The 17,900-nt window shown below is 43.0% G+C and overlaps 1 protein-coding gene across 2 annotated transcripts in view; it reads right to left on the reverse strand.

Moving 5' to 3' along the window:
- LOC139382373 (potassium voltage-gated channel subfamily A regulatory beta subunit 1a) overlaps positions 1-17,900 on the reverse strand; it is a 160,031-nt gene that overhangs the window by 70,026 nt on the left and 72,105 nt on the right. For both annotated transcript variants that reach the window (XM_071126372.1, XM_071126373.1), the window contains exon 2: positions 2,604-2,647. In XM_071126372.1, coding sequence (XP_070982473.1) covers positions 2,604-2,647 — 44 coding nt within the window. The remainder of the gene's footprint in view (positions 1-2,603; positions 2,648-17,900) is intronic.

Raw genomic sequence — 17,900 nt, forward strand, 5'->3', positions numbered from 1 at the left:
ATGATTTGGTTGGGTCTAATTGTGCTGTTGTCCTGGGGCTCTGTAGGGTGTGTTTGTGTTTGTGAACAGAGCCCCAGGACCAGCTTGCTTAGGGGACTCTTCTCCAGGTTCATCTCTCTGTAGGTGATGGCTTTGTTATGGAAGGTTTGTGAATCACTTCCTTTTAGGTGGTTGTAGAATTTAACGGCTCTTTTCTGGATTTTGATAATTAGTGGGTATCGGCCTAATTCTGCTCTGCATGCATTATTTGGTGTTCTACGTTGTACACGGAGGATATTTTTGCAGAATTCTGCGTGCAGAGTCTCAATTTGGTGTTTGTCCCATTTTGTGAAGTCTTGGTTGGTGAGAGGACCTCAGACCTCACAACCATAAAGGGCAATGGGCTCTATGACTGATTCAAGTATTTTTAGCCAAATCCTAATTGGTATGTTGAAATTTATGTTTCTTTTGATGGCATAGAATGCCCTTCTTGCCTTGTCTCTCAGATCGTTCACAGCTTTGTGGAAGCTACCTGTGGCGCTGATGTTTAGGCCAAGGTATGTATAGTTTTTTGTGTGCTCTAGGGCAACAGTGTCTAGATGGAATTTGTATTTGTGGTCCTGGTGACTGGACCTTTTTTGGAACACCATTATTTTGGTCTTACTGAGATTTACTGTCAGGGCCCAGGTCTGACAGAATCTGTGCATAAGATCTAGGTGCTGCCGTAGGCCCTCCTTGGTTGGTGACAGAAGCACCAGATCATCGGCAAACAGCAGACATTTGACTTCGGATTCTAGCAGGGGGAGGCCGGGTGCTGCCGACTTTTCTAGTGCCCGCGCCAATTCGTTGATATATATGTTGAAGAGGGTGGGGCTTAAGCTGCATCCCTGTCTAACCCCACGACCCTGTGTGAAGAAATGTGTGTGTTTTTTGCCAATTTTAACCGCACACTTGTTGTTTGTGTACATGGATTTTATAATGTCGTATGTTTTACCCCCAACACCACTTTCCATCAGTTTGTATAGCAAACCCTCATGCCAGATTGAGTCGAAGGCTTTTTTGAAATCAACAAAGCATGAGAAGACTTTGCCTTTGTTTTGGTTTGTTTGGTTGTCAATTAGGGTGTGCAGGGTGAATACATGGTCTGTTGTCTCTCTCTCTCTCTACCTCCATCTCTCTCTCTCTCTCTCTCTCTCTCTCTCTCCCTTCCTCCATCTCTCTCTCTACCTCCATCTCTCTCTCTCTCTCTCTCTCTCTCTCTCTCTCTCTTTCTACTTGACCAACCTGATTTAATCTATCCCGCCGCTCTTATCCTTTCTCTGAGACCTCCAACTAAAAAACAACATATTCAAACCCTACACATTCAATTGCTACATATCCGAAATGCACACACATACACTCACACCCTCCCTCCCTATCCAATTTACAGTGGCAAATAAAGCTATTAATGGCTGAGACAAAAGCGCTTCATCTGCTGAGAGAGAAAAGCCCATTGATCCCTAGGGGAGCTCAGAGTTTGAGTGTCTGTTAGTGTGTGTGCAGTTCTGTGTGTTTATTTCTGTCTGAGTGTGTGATTCTGTGTATGTGTTTATAACCCCTCAAAGTAAGTGGGTGTAAGCGCAGAGAGAGAGAGAGAGGGAGAGAGAGAGAGAGATGGAGAGAGAGAGAGAGAGGCTAGTGGGAGTAAGCAGAGAGGGAGAAAGAGAAAGAGAAAGAGAAAGAGAAAGAGAGAGAGAGAGAGAGAGAGAGAGAGAGAGAGAGAGAGAGAGAGAGAGAGAGAGAGAGAGAGAGAGAAAGAGAGAGGCTAGTGGGAGTAAGCAAAGAGAGAGAGAGAGAGAGAGAGAGAGAGAGAGAGAGAGAGAGAGAGAGAGAAAGAGAAGAGAAGAGAGAAGTTGTGAAGGGCGACTGGAGGCAGGTATTATATGTTTAAATGAAGAAGAGAAGCCATGGCAACACAGAAAAATGCCAAATAACGGATGATTAACATTTTCAGTGTGTGTGTGTGTGTGTGTCTGTGGTTTGAGTGGGAGTTTGTGTTTTATAACTGTGTGTGTGGGAGGTTGTGATTCATACACACACACACACACACACACACACACACACACACACACACACACACACACACACACACACAATGCTGGAATGTTCTGCCCTCACTTCTGCACCGCTTGCTCTTCCACCTCTTCGACCTATTCGACGGGCCAACAAGGTGTAATGATGAAGTTCCACTTGGACACTGATGTAAGTTTTATATTCTCCCCCATTGTGTCTAAAGGTATAATTTGTGGAAGGTAAACTGATCCTAGATATGTACAAGTCAGTATTCAACCGCCATCCGTGTGTCTGAGGACATCAGGGGTCGACGTGGAAAGTTGCATGTTTGAATCCACAATAGAAAGTTGTTTTTTGAGATGTTGGGTTTTCAGCCTATCCCAAACCTTTTAACCTTTAACCTTAAACAACGCAGAGTTAACACCTGAACTTATCCTTAGACACTTTGAAATGTGACCTTTGCAACAACATCAAAACTTGAAGTTTGAGTAACATGTATGAACGTCTATTATTCTGACGTGAGTCTGTGAGAGCTAGTTGAGTGATGGTTTGTAAAACGTGAGTGTTCTTACCCAGTCCCAAACACGACACTCTAAGTCCTGACTTTCCCAGGTTCCTGAGGAGAGAAACATACACATGTTACTTGATGTTGTTAATAAGGAATCAACTCAGACCAAGATAGTAGGACAGCTTGGTGTGTGTGTGTGCGTGTGTGCGTGTGTGCGTGTGTGCGTGTGTGCGTGTGTGTGTGTGTGTGTGTGTGTGTGTGCAGTGAAGTAATTGCACTCACCAACCCCCAGTGACCACACAAACCCTCAGGGACCACACAAACCCCCAGTGACCACACTAACCCCCAGTGACCACACAAACCCCCACTGACCACACTAACCCCCAGTGACCTCACTAACCTCCAGTGACCACACTAACCCCCACTGACCTCACTAACCCCCACTGACCTCACTAACCCCCACTGACCACACTAACCCAAGTGACCACACTAACCCCACTGACCACACTAACCCCAACTGACCTCACTAACCCCCAGTGACCTCACGAACCCCAGTGACCTTACTAACCCCTGGACGACAGTCTGTATGTCTGTCTGTCTGTATGTCTGTCTGTTCATCTGGCCAACAGGAAGTGATGTCCTTGCCTCAGTTTGTGTGTCTCTCCTCTGGTTTTGTGTCATCTTGTGTAATGGCCAGCCGGATGACGCTGAGTGTTCCTGACGTTCTGTGACATTGCCCATCAGACAGATGAAATAAAATCTCACCGTTTTAAACCCACCCCAACCAAACACAGACCTGTGACCAATAACAGAGCAGTAGAACCCTGCCATGACCAATCACTGACCGGTGGAGTCAATCAGTTCTCAGTTCTGGTCTCAGATCTGTCATGTCAACTTCCTGACAAGCCGTATCTACTGGGTTGACAGGTGAATGACACATGACTAAATAGAAAAGAACAAGCATGGCAGACACACACTACAGTCATAGCCAAAAGTTTTGAGAATGACACAAATATTAATTTCCACAAAGTTTGCTGCTTCAGTGTCTTTAGATATTTTTGTCAGATGTTACTATGGAATAAATTTCAAAGGCTTTTATTGACAATTACATGAAGTTGGTGCAAAGAGTCAATATTTGCAGTGATGACTCTTCTTTTTCAAGACCTCTGCAATCCGCCCTGGCATGCTGTTAATTAACTTCTGGGCCACATCCTGACTGATGGCAGCCCATTCTTGCATAATCAATGCTTGGAGTTTGTAAGAATTTGTGGGTTTTTGTTTGTCCACCTGCCTCTTGAGGATTGACCACAAGTTCTCAATGGGATTAAGGTCTGGGAAGTTTCCTGGCCATGGACCTAAAATATCGATGTTTTGTTCCCCGAGCCACTTATTTACCACTTTTGCCTTATGGCAAGGTGCTCCATCATGCTGGAAAATGCATTGTTTGTCACCAACCTGTTCCTGAATGGTTTGGAGAAGTTGCTCTCGGAGGATGTGTTGGTACCATTCTTTATTCATGGCTGTGTTCTGAGGAAAAATTGTGAGTGAGCCCACTCCCTTGGCTGAGAAGCAACCCCACACATGAATGGTCTCAGGATGCTTTACTGTTGGCATGACACAGGACTGATGGTAGTGCTCACCTTGTCTTCTCTAGGCAAGCTTTTTTCTGGATGCCCCAAACAATCGGAAAGGGGATTCATCAAAGAAAATGACTTTACCCCAGTCCTCAACAGTCCAATCCCTCTACCTGTTGCAGAATATCAGTCTGTCACTGATGTTTTTCCTGGAGAGAAGTGGCTTCTTTCCTGCCCTTCTTGACACCAGGCCATCCTCCAAAAGTCTTCGCCTCACTGTGTGTACAGATGCACTCACACCTGCCTGCTGCCATTCCTGAGCATGCTCTGTACTGGTGGTGCCCTGATCCCGCAGCTGAATCAACTTTAGGAGACGGTCCTGGCGCTTGCTGGACTTTCTTGGATGCCCTGAAGCATTCTTCAAAACAATTGAACCGCTCTCCTTGAAGTTTTTGATGATCCGATGAATGGTTGATTTTGGTGAATTTTACTGGCAGCAATATCCTTGCCTGTGAAGCCCTCTTTACGCAAAGCAATGATGACGGCGCGTGTTTCCTTGCAGGGGATCTCCAGCCTTGTCCTCGTCAACACTCACACCTGTGTTAACGGGAGAATCACTGACATGATGTCAGCTGGTCCTTTTGTGGCAGGGCTGAAATGGAGTGGAAATGTTTTTGGGGGATTCAGTTCATTTACATGGCAAAGAGGGACTTTGCAATTAATCTGATCATTCTTCATAACATTCTGTAGTATATGCAAATTGCCATCATACAAACTGAGGCAGCAGACTTTGTGAAAATTAATATTTGTGTCATTCTCAAAACTTTTGGCCACGACTGTACAACTCTCGTTATTTAGTAACTCAGTTTGACCTGCACACTGCGTTACAATGTGTTGGGTCTTCACCTTCTTCAGGACACTAGAGATGTTTGACCTGCACACTACATTACAATGTGTTGGGTCTTCACCTTCTTCAGGACACTAGAGATGTTTGACCTGCACACTGCATTACAATGTGTTGGGTCTTCACCTTCTTCAGGACACTAGAGATGTTTGACCTGCACACTGCATTACAATGTGTTGGGTCTTCACCTTCTTCAGGACACTAGAGATGTTTGACCTGCACACTACATTACAATGTGTTGGGTCTTCACCTTCTTCAGGACACTAGAGATGTTTGACCTGCACACTACATTACAATGTGTTGGGTCTTCACCTTCTTCAGGACACTAGAGATGTTTGACCTGCACACTACATTACAATGTGTTGGGTCTTCACCTTCTTCAGAGATGTTTGACCTGCTTTTCTAATGACACTGTAAAAACAATGAAGGAAAAAAAAGTGATACGTTGTCTGTTATGAAAACACTGTAACGCTGGCCTTACAACCTTGGCCCTAACAACCTTGGCCTAACAGCCTTGGCCCTAACAACCTTGGCCTAACAACCTTGGCCCTAACAACCTTGGCCTAACAACCTTGGCCCTAACAACCTTGGCCTTACAACCTTGGCCTTACAACCTTGGCCTTACAACCTTGGCCCTAACAACCTGAAATTATTATTTAATTCAATGTTTGTATTAATTCAGCAGTGAATTGCCTCAGAAAAACAACTCTCCAACCCCTATGTCTCTACCATATACAGTTCAAAAAGTTAAATGATTTGCTAAGATAATTTAGCATGATTAGAGTGAACAGAGTGTCATTGCGGCCATGGTCAAAAAGTGGTCAATGATCAATAGAACTCTGAGACTGCTCCGTGGGCACGACGGCGCTAACTTCGAATGTCAACTGACAAGCTAGCTATTGGCTGCAGGTTCATGTGTGACCACATTGGCTTTTTGTAAATTAATTAATTAATGTGCGATACAAAACAAAATTGAGCCTATATACAGTATATATAAACTCAGCAAAAAAAAGAAACGTCCCTTTTTCAGGACCCTGTCTTTCAAAGACAATTCATAAAAATACAAATAACTTCACAGATCTTCATTGTAAAGGGTTTAAACACTGTTTCCCATGCTTGTTCAATGAACCATAAACAATTAATGAACATGCACCTGTGGAACAGTCGTTAAGACACTAACAGCTTACAGACAGTAGGCAATTAAGGTCACAGTTATGAAAACGTAGGACACTAAAGAGGCCTTTCTACTGACTCTGAAAAACACCAAAAGAAAGATGCCCAGGATCCCTCTTCATCTGCGTGAATGTGCCTTAGGCATGCTGCAAGGGGACTGCAGATGTGACCAGGGCAATAAATTGGAATGTCCGTACTGTGAGACGCCTAAGACAACGCTACAGGGAGACAGGACGGACAGCTGATCGTCTTCGCAGTGGCAGACCACGTGTAAGAGCACCTGCACAGGACCGGTACATCTGAACATCACACCTGCGGGACAGGTACAGGATGGCAACAACTGTCCGAGTTACACCAGGAATGCACAATCCCTCTATCAGTGCTCAGACTGTTAGCAATAGGCTGAGAGAGGCTGGACTGAGGGCTTGTAGGCCTGTTGTAAGATAGGTCCTCACCAGACATCACCGGCAGCAACGTTGCCTATGGGCACAAACCCACTGTCACTGGACCAGATAGGACTGGCAAAAAGTGGTCTTCACTGATGTATCGCGTTTTTGTCTCACCAGGGGTGATGGTCAGATTTGCGTTTATCGTCGAAGGAATGAGCGTTACACCGAGGCCTGTACTCTGGAGCAGGAGCGGTTTGGAGGTGGAGAGTCTCAACGCTGTGTGTTACAGGGAAGACATCCTCCTCCCTCATGTGGTACCCTTTCTGCAGGCTCATCCTGACATGACACTCCAGCATGACAATGCCACCAGCCATACTGCTCGTTCTTTGCGTGTTTTCCTGCAAGACAGGAATGTAAGTGTTCTGCCATGGCCAGCGAAGAACCCGGATCTCAATCCCATTGAGCACGTCTGGGACCTGTTGGATCAGAGGGTGAGGACTAGGGCCATTCCACACATAAATGTCCAGGAACTTGCAGGTGCCTTGGTGGAAGAGTGGGGTAACATATCACAGCAAGAACTGGCAAATCTGGTGCATTCCATGAGGAGGATATCACTGCAGTACTTAATGCCACTGGTGGCCACACCAGATACTGACTGTTACTTTTGATTTTGACCCCCCCTATGTTCAGAGACACATTATTCAACGTCTCTTAGTCACATGTCTGTGGAACTTGTTCAGTTGATGTCTAAGTTTTTGAATCTTGTTATGTTCATTCAAATACTTACACATTTTAAGTTTGCTGAAAATAAACACAGTTGACAGTGAGAGGATGTTTCTTTTTTTGCTGAGTTTATATATTCATTGACAAAGCTAACAGACTGAATTCGTTTCAGGAAACTAGGGTCTTGTCTCGCGTCCCTACTTCACAGGAGCCAACTTAAACGTAGTTTTTTTATCAAAATGCATTTTTTGGCAGAAATGCCTTCTGGAACATGTGAACTTTCATATCCCTTAAAACCTGTTGTGACTATGGGGCAGTATTTTCATTTTTGGAAACAGGATACAGTAAACAGGATATTTTGTCAGGACAAGATGCTAGAATATGCATATAATTGACAGCTTAGGATAGAAAACTCTAAAGTTTCCAAAACTGTAAAAATATTGTCTGTGAATATAACAGAACTGATGTTGCAGGCGAAAGCCTGAGAAAAATCCAAAGAGGAAGTGACTCTTATTTAGAAGGCTCTGCGACCCTATTGAGCAGTGAATGGGCTATCAACCAGATTACTTTTTCTATGGCTTCCCTAATGTGTCTAGTATCACAAGACATAGTTTCAGGCTTTTATTTTGAAAAATGAGCCTGAACGTCAACATTGCGTCAGTGGTCAGCTGAAGTCTCTCATAGTGTTTGGTGCGTAAAGGACAAATGCGGCCATTGTTTCTCTGTATCCTACTAAGAAGCCACCAGTCCCAGTTGATATATTATCAAATAGATATTTGAAAAACACCTTGAGGATTGATTATAAACAACGTTTGCCATGTTTCTGTCGATATTATGGAGCTAATTTGGAATATTTTTCGCCGTTTTCGTGACTGCAATTTCCGGGCGATTTCTCAGCCAAACGTGAAGAACAAACGGAGCTATTTCGCCTACAAAAATAATATTTTTGGAAAAAAGGAACATTTGCTATCTAACTGGGAGTCTCGTGAGTGAAAACATCCGAAGCTCATCAAAGGTAAACGATTTAATTTGATTGCTTTTCTGATTTCCGTGTCCAAGTTACCTGCTGCTAGCTTGACAAAATGCTATGCTAGGCTATCGATAAACTTACACAAATGCTTGTCTAGCTTTGGCTGTAAAGCATATTTTGACAATCTGAGATGACAGGGTGATTAACAAAAGGCTAAGCTGTGTCTCAATATATTTCATTTGTGATTTTCATGAATAGCAATATTTTCTTGGAGTATTTATGTCTGTTGCGTTATGCTAATTAGTGTCAGATGATGACAACGGTCCCGTTCACGGGATGGGGTGTCACTAGAGGTTAACCTCTTGAAGCTAGGGGGCACTATTTTTATGTTTGGAAAAATAACGTTCCCAACGTAAACGGCCTATGTCTCAGGACCTGATGTTTGCCATGTTTCTGTCGATATTATGGAGCTAATTTGGAATATTTTTCGCCGTTTTCGTGACTGCAATTTCCGGGCGATTTCTCAGCCAAACGTGAAGAACAAACGGAGCTATTTCGCCTACAAAAATTATATTTTTGGAAAAAAGGAACATTTGCTATCTAACTGGGAGTCTCGTGAGTGAAAACATCCGAAGCTCATCAAAGGTAAACGATTTAATTTGATTGCTTTTCTGATTTCCGTGTCCAAGTTACCTGCTGCTAGCTTGACAAAATGCTATGCTAGGCTATCGATAAACTTACACAAATGCTTGTCTAGCTTTGGCTGTAAAGCATATTTTGACAATCTGAGATGACAGGGTGATTAACAAAAGGCTAAGCTGTGTCTCAATATATTTCATTTGTGATTTTCATGAATAGCTATATTTTCTTGGAGTATTTATGTCTGTTGCGTTATGCTAATTAGTGTCAGATGATGACAACGGTCCCGTTCACGGGATGGGGTGTCACTAGAGGTTAACCTCTTGAAGCTAGGGGGCACTATTTTTATGTTTGGAAAAATAACGTTCCCAACGTAAACGGCCTATGTCTCAGGACCTGATGCTAGAATATGCATATAATTGACAGATTAGGATAGAAAACACTCTAAAGTTTCCAAAACTGTCAAAATATTGTCTGTGAGTATAACAGAACTGATATTGCAGGCGAAACCCTGAGGAAAATCCAATCAGGAAGTGCCTCTTATTTTGAAACCCTTCTGTTCCTATGCATGCCTATCCTCCATTTGAAGGGATATCAACAAGATTTTTCCTTTTTCTCTGGCTTCCCGAAGGTGTCAACAGTCTTTATACATAGTTTCAGGCTTTTATTTTGAAAAATGAGCGTGAAAGATCACATTGCGTAAGTGGATAGGTGGGGGCTCTCAGAGTGAGTTTTTGCACTACAGAGTAAAGCCGCCATTGTTCCTCCCGCTGTTATTGAAAAAACTTACACACTCGGTTGATATATTATCGAATATATATTTTAAAAACTACATGAGGAATGATTATAAAAAACGTTTGACATGTTTCTGTGGACATTATGAAGACTATTTTGGAATTTCCGTCTGCGTTTTCATGACCGCTCTTTCCTGTGGATTTCTGAACATAACGCGACAAACAAACGTCGGTATTTTGGATATAAAAATAATCTTTATGGAACAAAAGGAACATTTGTTGTGCAACTGGGAGTCTCGTGAGTGAAAACATCCGAAGATCATCGAAGGTAAACGGTTAATTTGATTGCTTTTCTGATTTTCGTGACCAAGCTTCCTGATGCTAAGTGTACATAATGCTATGCTAGGCTATCGATAAACTTACACAAACGCTTGGATTGCTGTCGCTGAAAAGCATAATTTCAAAATCTGAGACAGGTGGATTAACAAAAGGCTAAACTGTGTTTTACAATATTGCACTTGTGATTTCATGAATATGAATATTTTTTAGTAATATTATTTGACTTTTGCGCCATTTGCCTTGCTAGTTATAGCTTAAAGTTACCTAGCTAACATTGAACCTGGTTGGATTCATGCAGGTTGGATTCATGCAGGGAAGTAACATCATGAGTTGTGATTATGGTGAATTGACTAGCTAGCTACATGTCTAAACAAAGGACTGCACTATGCAAGTAACTTTTTCAATATAATACTTATGATGTCACTTCGACAACTGTCGATATGCATGCTTGTCTGAGTGTGCCAGAGCGCAGAGTAATTGATGAATTTGCGAGCGCTCAACACCCGTTGAATATGGCTGGTGTCAGTAAATGTTGGCAAAAAAGCTTCATTAAATTGTTTCCAGCAGCACAGTTGCAGTCACCAACGCTATGGATAACATAAAAACATTCTAACCAGCTCAGCTAGGGCAAGTAAAATAGTCAGAGTGAGCTGTTCTGTCATTTGTGTCTGGAAGTAGCTAGCCAACGTTAGCCAGTTAGTTTGGGTGCTTGATCTGAGCATCAGAATACTCAGATCCACCCTAATAATCGAGCACTCTGAACGCTCTAACAGAAAAACGCTCCGAGAGCAAAACGCTCTAAATTTATGAATGGCCAATCTGACAACGCTCTGAGTTTACGAACACCCATAGCACACTCTGGCTCTCCAGATTAAATTTACGAACACACCCATAGTTTAAGCCAGCCTTTAGTCTTGAAATCTTTGGTTGTTTAGTATGTGGCCTTATATGTGAATCCTTAAAGAGATGGGTGGGGTTAAAGCTTAAACGAGTGTAAACGATAATGAATGAGTGTAGACAAAGAAGAGCTCTTCAGTAGGTACCAAAACATTCAAGGGCCATTTTCTCAAAAGTGAGTTTACAAGTTTATAAAGATCATGATCATTAGAAAGCAAATTATCTCTTGACACATTGATGAAAATAGTAATGGCCTATAAACCTTCAAACTGCATACTGAACTCACTGCACTCACTGCCTTCCTGAAGACAAACAATGTATACAAAACACTTCAGTTTGGTTTTAGACCCCATCATAGCACTGATACTGAACTCGTGAAGGTGGTAAATTACCTTTTAATGGCGTCAGACCAAGGCACTGGATCTGTCCTTGTGCTCCTAGACCTTAGTGTTGCTTTTGATACCATTGGTCACCACATTCTTTGGAAAGATTGGAAACCCATCGGTCACCACATTCTTTGGAGAGATTGGAAACCCATTGGTCACCACATTCTTTTGGAGAGATTGGAAACCCAAATTGGTCTACATGGCAAGTTCTGGCCTGGTTTAGATCTAGTCTGTTGGAAAGATATCAGTTTGTCTCTGTTGATGTTTTGTCTTCTGACAAATCAACTGTAAATGTTGGTGTTCCTCAAGGTTCTGTTTTAGGACCACTATTGTTTTCACTATATATTTTGCCTCTTGGTGTCATTCAGAACAATAATGTTAACTTTCACTGCTATGTGGATGATACACAGCTGTTTGTTGTCACGTGTGCTCCCTCTCCGGCCTCTAGGTCACCAGCCTGCTCATTATGGCGCACACTTGTCACCATCGTTACGCGCACCTGTGCGTCATCAGACTCACCTGGACAACATCACTTCCCTGTTTACCCTCCCTATATATACAGTGGGGGAAAAAAGTATTTAGTCAGCCACCAATTGTGCAAGTTCTCCCACTTAAAAAGATGAGAGAGGCCTGTAATTTTCATCATAGGTACACTTCAACTATGACAGACAAATTGAGAGAGAAAAAATGCAGAAAATCACATTGTAGGATTTTTTTATGAATTTATTTGCAAATTATGGTGGAAAATAACCATTTCAAATAAAACTGTGAAGAACCTCGGCGTTACTCTGGACCCTGATCTCTTTTTTGAAAAACATATCAAGAATATTTCAAGGACAGCTTTTTTCCATTTTCGTAACATTGCAAAAATCAGAAACTTTCTGTCTGTCCAAAAATTATGCAGAATAATGTATCCATGCTTTGGTCATTTCTAGATTAGACTACTGCAATGCTCTACTTTCCGGCTACCCGGATAAAACACTAAATAAACTTCAGTTAGTGCTAAACACGGCTGCTAGAATCTTGACTAGAACCCAAAAAAAATGATCATATTACTCCAGTGCTAGCCTCTCTACACTGGCTTCCTGTCACGCAGTGACCTTAGATAACCTTTCATTACTCTATTTTGGTTAGGTCAGGGTGTGACTAGGTGGGTAGTCTAGTTTTTTCTTTTCTATGTTGGCCTGGTATGTTTCCCAATCAGAGACAGCTGTCTATCGTTGTCTCTGATTGGGGATCATATTTAGGCAGCCTTTTCCCACCTGTTGTTTGTGGGATCTTGTTTTTGTATTGTAGCCTTTTTGCACCACAAAGCTGCGTGTTCATTTTGTTACTCTTTATTGTTTTGTTGCTGGTTCAGATTAAATAACATGATGAACGCCTTCCATGCTGCACCTTGGTCCAATCCTTCCAACACATGCTGTTAAGGCTAGGGCTGATTTCAGGGTTTTACTGCTAACCTACAAAGCATTACATGGGCTTGCTCCTACCTATCTTTCCGATGTGGTCCTGCCGTACATACTGTACCTACACGTACTCTACAGTCACAAGACGCAGGCCTCCTTACTGTCCCTAGAATTTCTAAGCAAACAGCTGGAGGCAAGGCTTTCTCCTATAGAGCTCCATTTTTATGGAATGGTCTGCCTATCCATGTGAGAGACGCAGACTCTGTCTCGACCTTTAACTTCTTGGTGACAGGGGGCAGTATTTTCATGTCCGGATGAAATGCATGCTACTCATCTCCAGAAGATAAGATATGCACATTATTAGTAGATTTGGATAGAAAACACTGAAGTTTCTAAAACGGTTTGAATCAAGTCTGTGAGTATAACAGAACCTATGTAGCAGGCGAACCCCAGAGGAAAAACCATTCAGATTGTTTTTTTTAGGTCTTTTCAATGTGTTTTCATTGTTAATCCAGATTTCTAATGGACCTTCTTCCTACTGCTTCCACTGGATGTCACCAGTCTTTAGAAATTGGTTGAGATTTTTCCTTTGTGTAATGAAGTGTTCAAAACGAGGGTCACTTCAAGTGTACTGTTTGTTAGAGGGGCGTAACCAGAAAGGTAGCGTCAGTTTGTTTTCTTCCTGTATTGAACACAGATCATCCCGTCTTCAATTTTATCGATTATTTACTTTAAAAAATACCTAAAGTTGTATTACAAAAGTAGTTTGAAATATTTTGGCAAAGTTTACAGGTAACTTTTGAGATATTTTGTTGGATGTTGGAACCGGTGTTTTTCTGGATCAAACGCGGCAAATAAATGGACATTTTGGATATATATTGACGGAATTAATCGAACAAAAGGACCATTTGTGATGTTTCTGGGACATATTGGAGTGCCAACAGAAGAAGCTCGTCAAAGGTAAGGCATGATTTATATTTTTATTTCGGCGTTTTGTGTCGCGCCTGCAGGGTTGAAATATGCTTCTCCCTCTATGTTTACGGAGGTGCTATCCTCAGATAATAGCATCCTTTGCTTTCGCCGAAAAGCCTATTTGAAATCTGACATGTTGGCTGGATTCACAACAAGTGTAGCTTTAATTTGGTATCTTACATATGTGATTTAATGAAAGTTTGATTTTTAAAGTAATTTATTTGAATTTGGCGCTCTGCATTTTCTCTGGCTTTTGGCCAGGTGGGCCAAATATCCCTTAAGTATTTATTGAAGACTCATCTCTTCAGTAGGTCCTATGATTGAGTGTAGTCTGGCCCAGGAGTGTGAAGGTGAACGGAAAGGCACTGGAGCAACGACCCGCCATTGCTCTCTCTGCCAGGCCGGATCCCCTCTCTCCACTGGGATTCCCTGCCTCTAACCCTATTACAGGGGCTGAGTCACTGGCTTACTGGTGCTCTTCCATGCCGTCCCTAGGATAGGTACGTCTCTTGAGTGGGTTGAGTCATTTACGTGATCTTCCTGTCTGTGTTGATGCAGGGTTCGTGCCATGGAGGAGGTCTTCGTGGGCTATACTCGGCATTGTCTCAGGGTAGTAGGTCAGTGGTTAACAATATCCCTCTAGAGGTGTGGGGGCTGTGCCTTAGCAAAGTGGGTGCGGTTACAATATATCCTGCCTGTTTGGCCCTTTCCGGGGGTGTCGTCGGACACGACCACAGTGTCTCCCGACCCCTCCTGTCTCAGCCTTCAGTATTTATGCTGCAATAGTTTATCTGTCGTGGGGCTAGGGTCAGTCTGTTATATCTGGAGTATTTCTCATGTCTTATCCAGTGTCCTGTGTGAATTTAAGTATGCTCCCTCTAATTGTCTCCCCTTTTCTCTCTCTCTCTCTCTTTCTCTCTCTCTTCTCTTGGAAGACCTGAGCCCTAGGACCATGCCTCAGGACTACCTGGCCTGATGACTCCTTGCTGTCCCCAGTCCACCTGGTCATGCTGCTGCTTCAGTTTCAACTGTTCTGCCTGCAGCTATGGAGCCCTGGCCTGTTCACTGGACGTGCTACCTTGTCCCGGACCTGCTGTTTTGGACTCTCTCTCTCTACCTCACCTGCTGACCATAACTCTGAATGATCGCCTATGAAAAGCCAACTGACATTTTCTCCTAGGGTGCTGACCTGTTGCACCCTCTACAACCACTGTGATTATTATTATTTGACCCTGCTTGTCTTCTATGAACATTTGAACATCTTGGCCATGTTCTGTTATAATCTCCACCCGGCACAGCCAGAAGAGGACTGGCCACCCCTCAGAGCATGGTTCCTCTCTAGGTTTCTTCCTAGGTTCTGGCCTTTCTAGTGAGTTTTTCCTAGCCACAGTGCTCCTATATCTGCATTGCTTGCTGTTTGGGGTTTTAGGCTGGGTTTCTGCACAGCACTTTGTGACATCGGCTGATGTAAAAAGGGCTTTAATGATTGATTGATTCAAAGTGTATAATATAACATTTTCTAGCTCTGAATCTCTACTTTTATCCAATGTAAAAAACGGCATTAAAAATGTTGCTACATAAGACCGAATCGAGCACAAATATGGAAAAGCTACAACCAAGAGCAGCGCAGTCTAAAATATCAACGGTCACAGCAAACTAACACTCTTATTTCACCAACACAGTCAAGTACAAATATATGAAGGTTATAATACTGTAGAGAACAATTTTATGATTCATTCTATGTGAGTAATTATGACATAGGACAAAGAAAACTAAGTTTAGACATTCATTTAGTGGCACCTTTTCAAATGTACTGTATCAGTATTTCACTACATTCTAGAGCAGTGAGTGAATGCCCTACAACCTTAGGCCTCACAACCTTAGGCCTCACAACCTTAGGCCTCACAACCTTAGGGCTCACAACCTTAGGGCTCACAACCTTAGGGCTCACAACCTTAGGCCCCACAACCTTGACCTCACAACCTTAGGCCCCACAACCTTAGGCCCCACAACCTTAGGCCCCACAACCTTGACCCCACAACCTTAGGCACGACAACCTTAGGCCCCCACAACCTTGGCCTGACCTCTGAGGGTGTTCTCTCTGTCCTGCAAATGTGTCCTCTTGCACCAAAGTATTGCTTAATCAGGGAGATGAAGAAAGAAGAAAGAGAAGAGAATAAGTATTTTCCACGTCATCCCACCCGCCCTCTGTACAACACTACAGAACTATGGAACTTTAAAACTTCAGATCGTTGGGCGGACTACAGCTGGTGTTGTGTAGAATTTAGAGCAGGGATGAGAATGTGCTGAGTCAGTCAACAGGCAATTGATGATGATGTCATAGTTGGGTAGCTCAGGACCTGAATGATGATCACACACAGGTGCGCTCTATTTCAGGGCCAAAACTAATCTGGGCCACAGCCAGAACACAGAGATAGATCACCTTGACAAGAGTTTCACTGTATAGAGCTGTACATGATGAGGATCTCACTGTCCATCACGTTGCATTTCTATGTGTACATTCTGTGAACGGCCAAAATGTTAGAAGTCAACATTCTGGACTTAGTGTGGTGGTAAGTGAATGAAACACGTAGCTACATCCCCATGTTTAAAAAAAATAATATTTTTTATAGACACTACAAGATCAAAAGTATGTGGACACCTGCTCGTCGAACATTTATTCCTCCCCCACCAAACTTTACAGTTGGCACTTTGCATTGGGGCAGGTAGCGTTCTCCTGGCATCCTCCAAACACAGATTTGTCCGTTGGAATGCCAGATGGTGAAGCGTGGTTCATCACTCCAGAGAACGTGTTTACACTGCTCCAGAGGTCAATGTTGGTGAGATTTACACCACTCCATCCGACGTTGGACATTGCACATGGTGATCTTAACCTTGTGGGTGGCTGCTCTACCATGGAAACCCATTTCATGAAGCTCCAGACTAACAGTTCTTGTACAAAAAATTGTTTCCAGAGGTAGTTTACGTGCTTTAGCACTGGGCGATCCCATTATGTGTGCTTGTGTGACCTACCACTTCACGGCTGAGCCATTGTTGCTCCTAGACATTTCCACTTCACAATAACAGCACTTACAGTTGACCAAGGCAGCTCTAGCAGGGCAGAAATTTGATTAACTGACTTGTTGGAAAGGTGTCATCCTATGACAGTGCCACGTTGTAAGTCACTGAGATTTCAGTAAGGCCATTCTACTGCCAATGTTTGTCTATAGAGGTTGCATGACTGTGCAATGGTGTGGCTGAAATAGCTGAATCCACTCATTTGAAGGGGTGTCCACATACTTTTTTATATATGCAGAAACAATACTACCACTCCACAGTGCCTTCGAAACGCATTCTGACTCCTTGACTTTTTCACATTTTGATATGTGACAGGAGGGACATTCAGAGACTTGTTCCGAAGCCACTCCTGCGCTGTCTTGTCTGTGTGCTTAGGGTCGTTGTCCTGTTGGAAGGTGAACCTTCACCCCAGTCTGAGGTCCTGAGTGCTCTAGAGCAGGTTTTCATCAAGGATCTTTCTGTACTTTGCTACATTCATCTTTCCCTCAATCCTGACTAGTCTCCCAGTCACTGCCACTGAAAAACATCCCCCCAGCATGATGCTACCACCACCATGCTTCACCGCAAGGGATGATGCCAGGTTTACTCCAGACGTGACACTTGGTATTGAGGCCAAAGAGTTCAATCTTGATTTCATCAGACCAGAGAAGCTGGTTTCTCATGGTCTGAGAGTCATTTGGGTCCCTTTTGGTAAACTCCAAGTGGGCTGTCATTTGCCTTTTACTGAGGAGTTGTTTCCGTCTGGTCACTCTAACATAGAGGCCTGATTGGTGGAGTCCTGCAGAGATGGTTGTCCTTCTGGAAGGTTCTCCCATCTCCAAAGAGGAACTCTGGAACACTGCCAGAGTGACCATAGGGTCCTTGGTCACATCCCTGACCAAGGCCCTTCTCCGCCAATTGGGCGTTCCAAACATTTTCCATTTAATATTGATGGTGTGTTCTTGGGGACCTTCAATGCTGGAGAAATGTCACCCTTCCCCAGATCTGTTTCTCGACACAATACTTATGTAAAGAAGACATTTCAATTTTTTATTTGTAAAAGATTTGATAAAATTGATAACCTGTGTTCGGTTTGTCATTATGGGCTATTGTGTGTACATTGACGAGGATTTTTATTTTATTTAATCGATTTTAGAATAAGGCCGTAACGTAACAAAATGTGGATAAAAGACAGGGG

This window comes from Oncorhynchus clarkii, chromosome 24 (assembly GCF_045791955.1).
Source record: "Oncorhynchus clarkii lewisi isolate Uvic-CL-2024 chromosome 24, UVic_Ocla_1.0, whole genome shotgun sequence".
Lineage (NCBI taxonomy): Eukaryota > Metazoa > Chordata > Actinopteri > Salmoniformes > Salmonidae > Oncorhynchus > Oncorhynchus clarkii.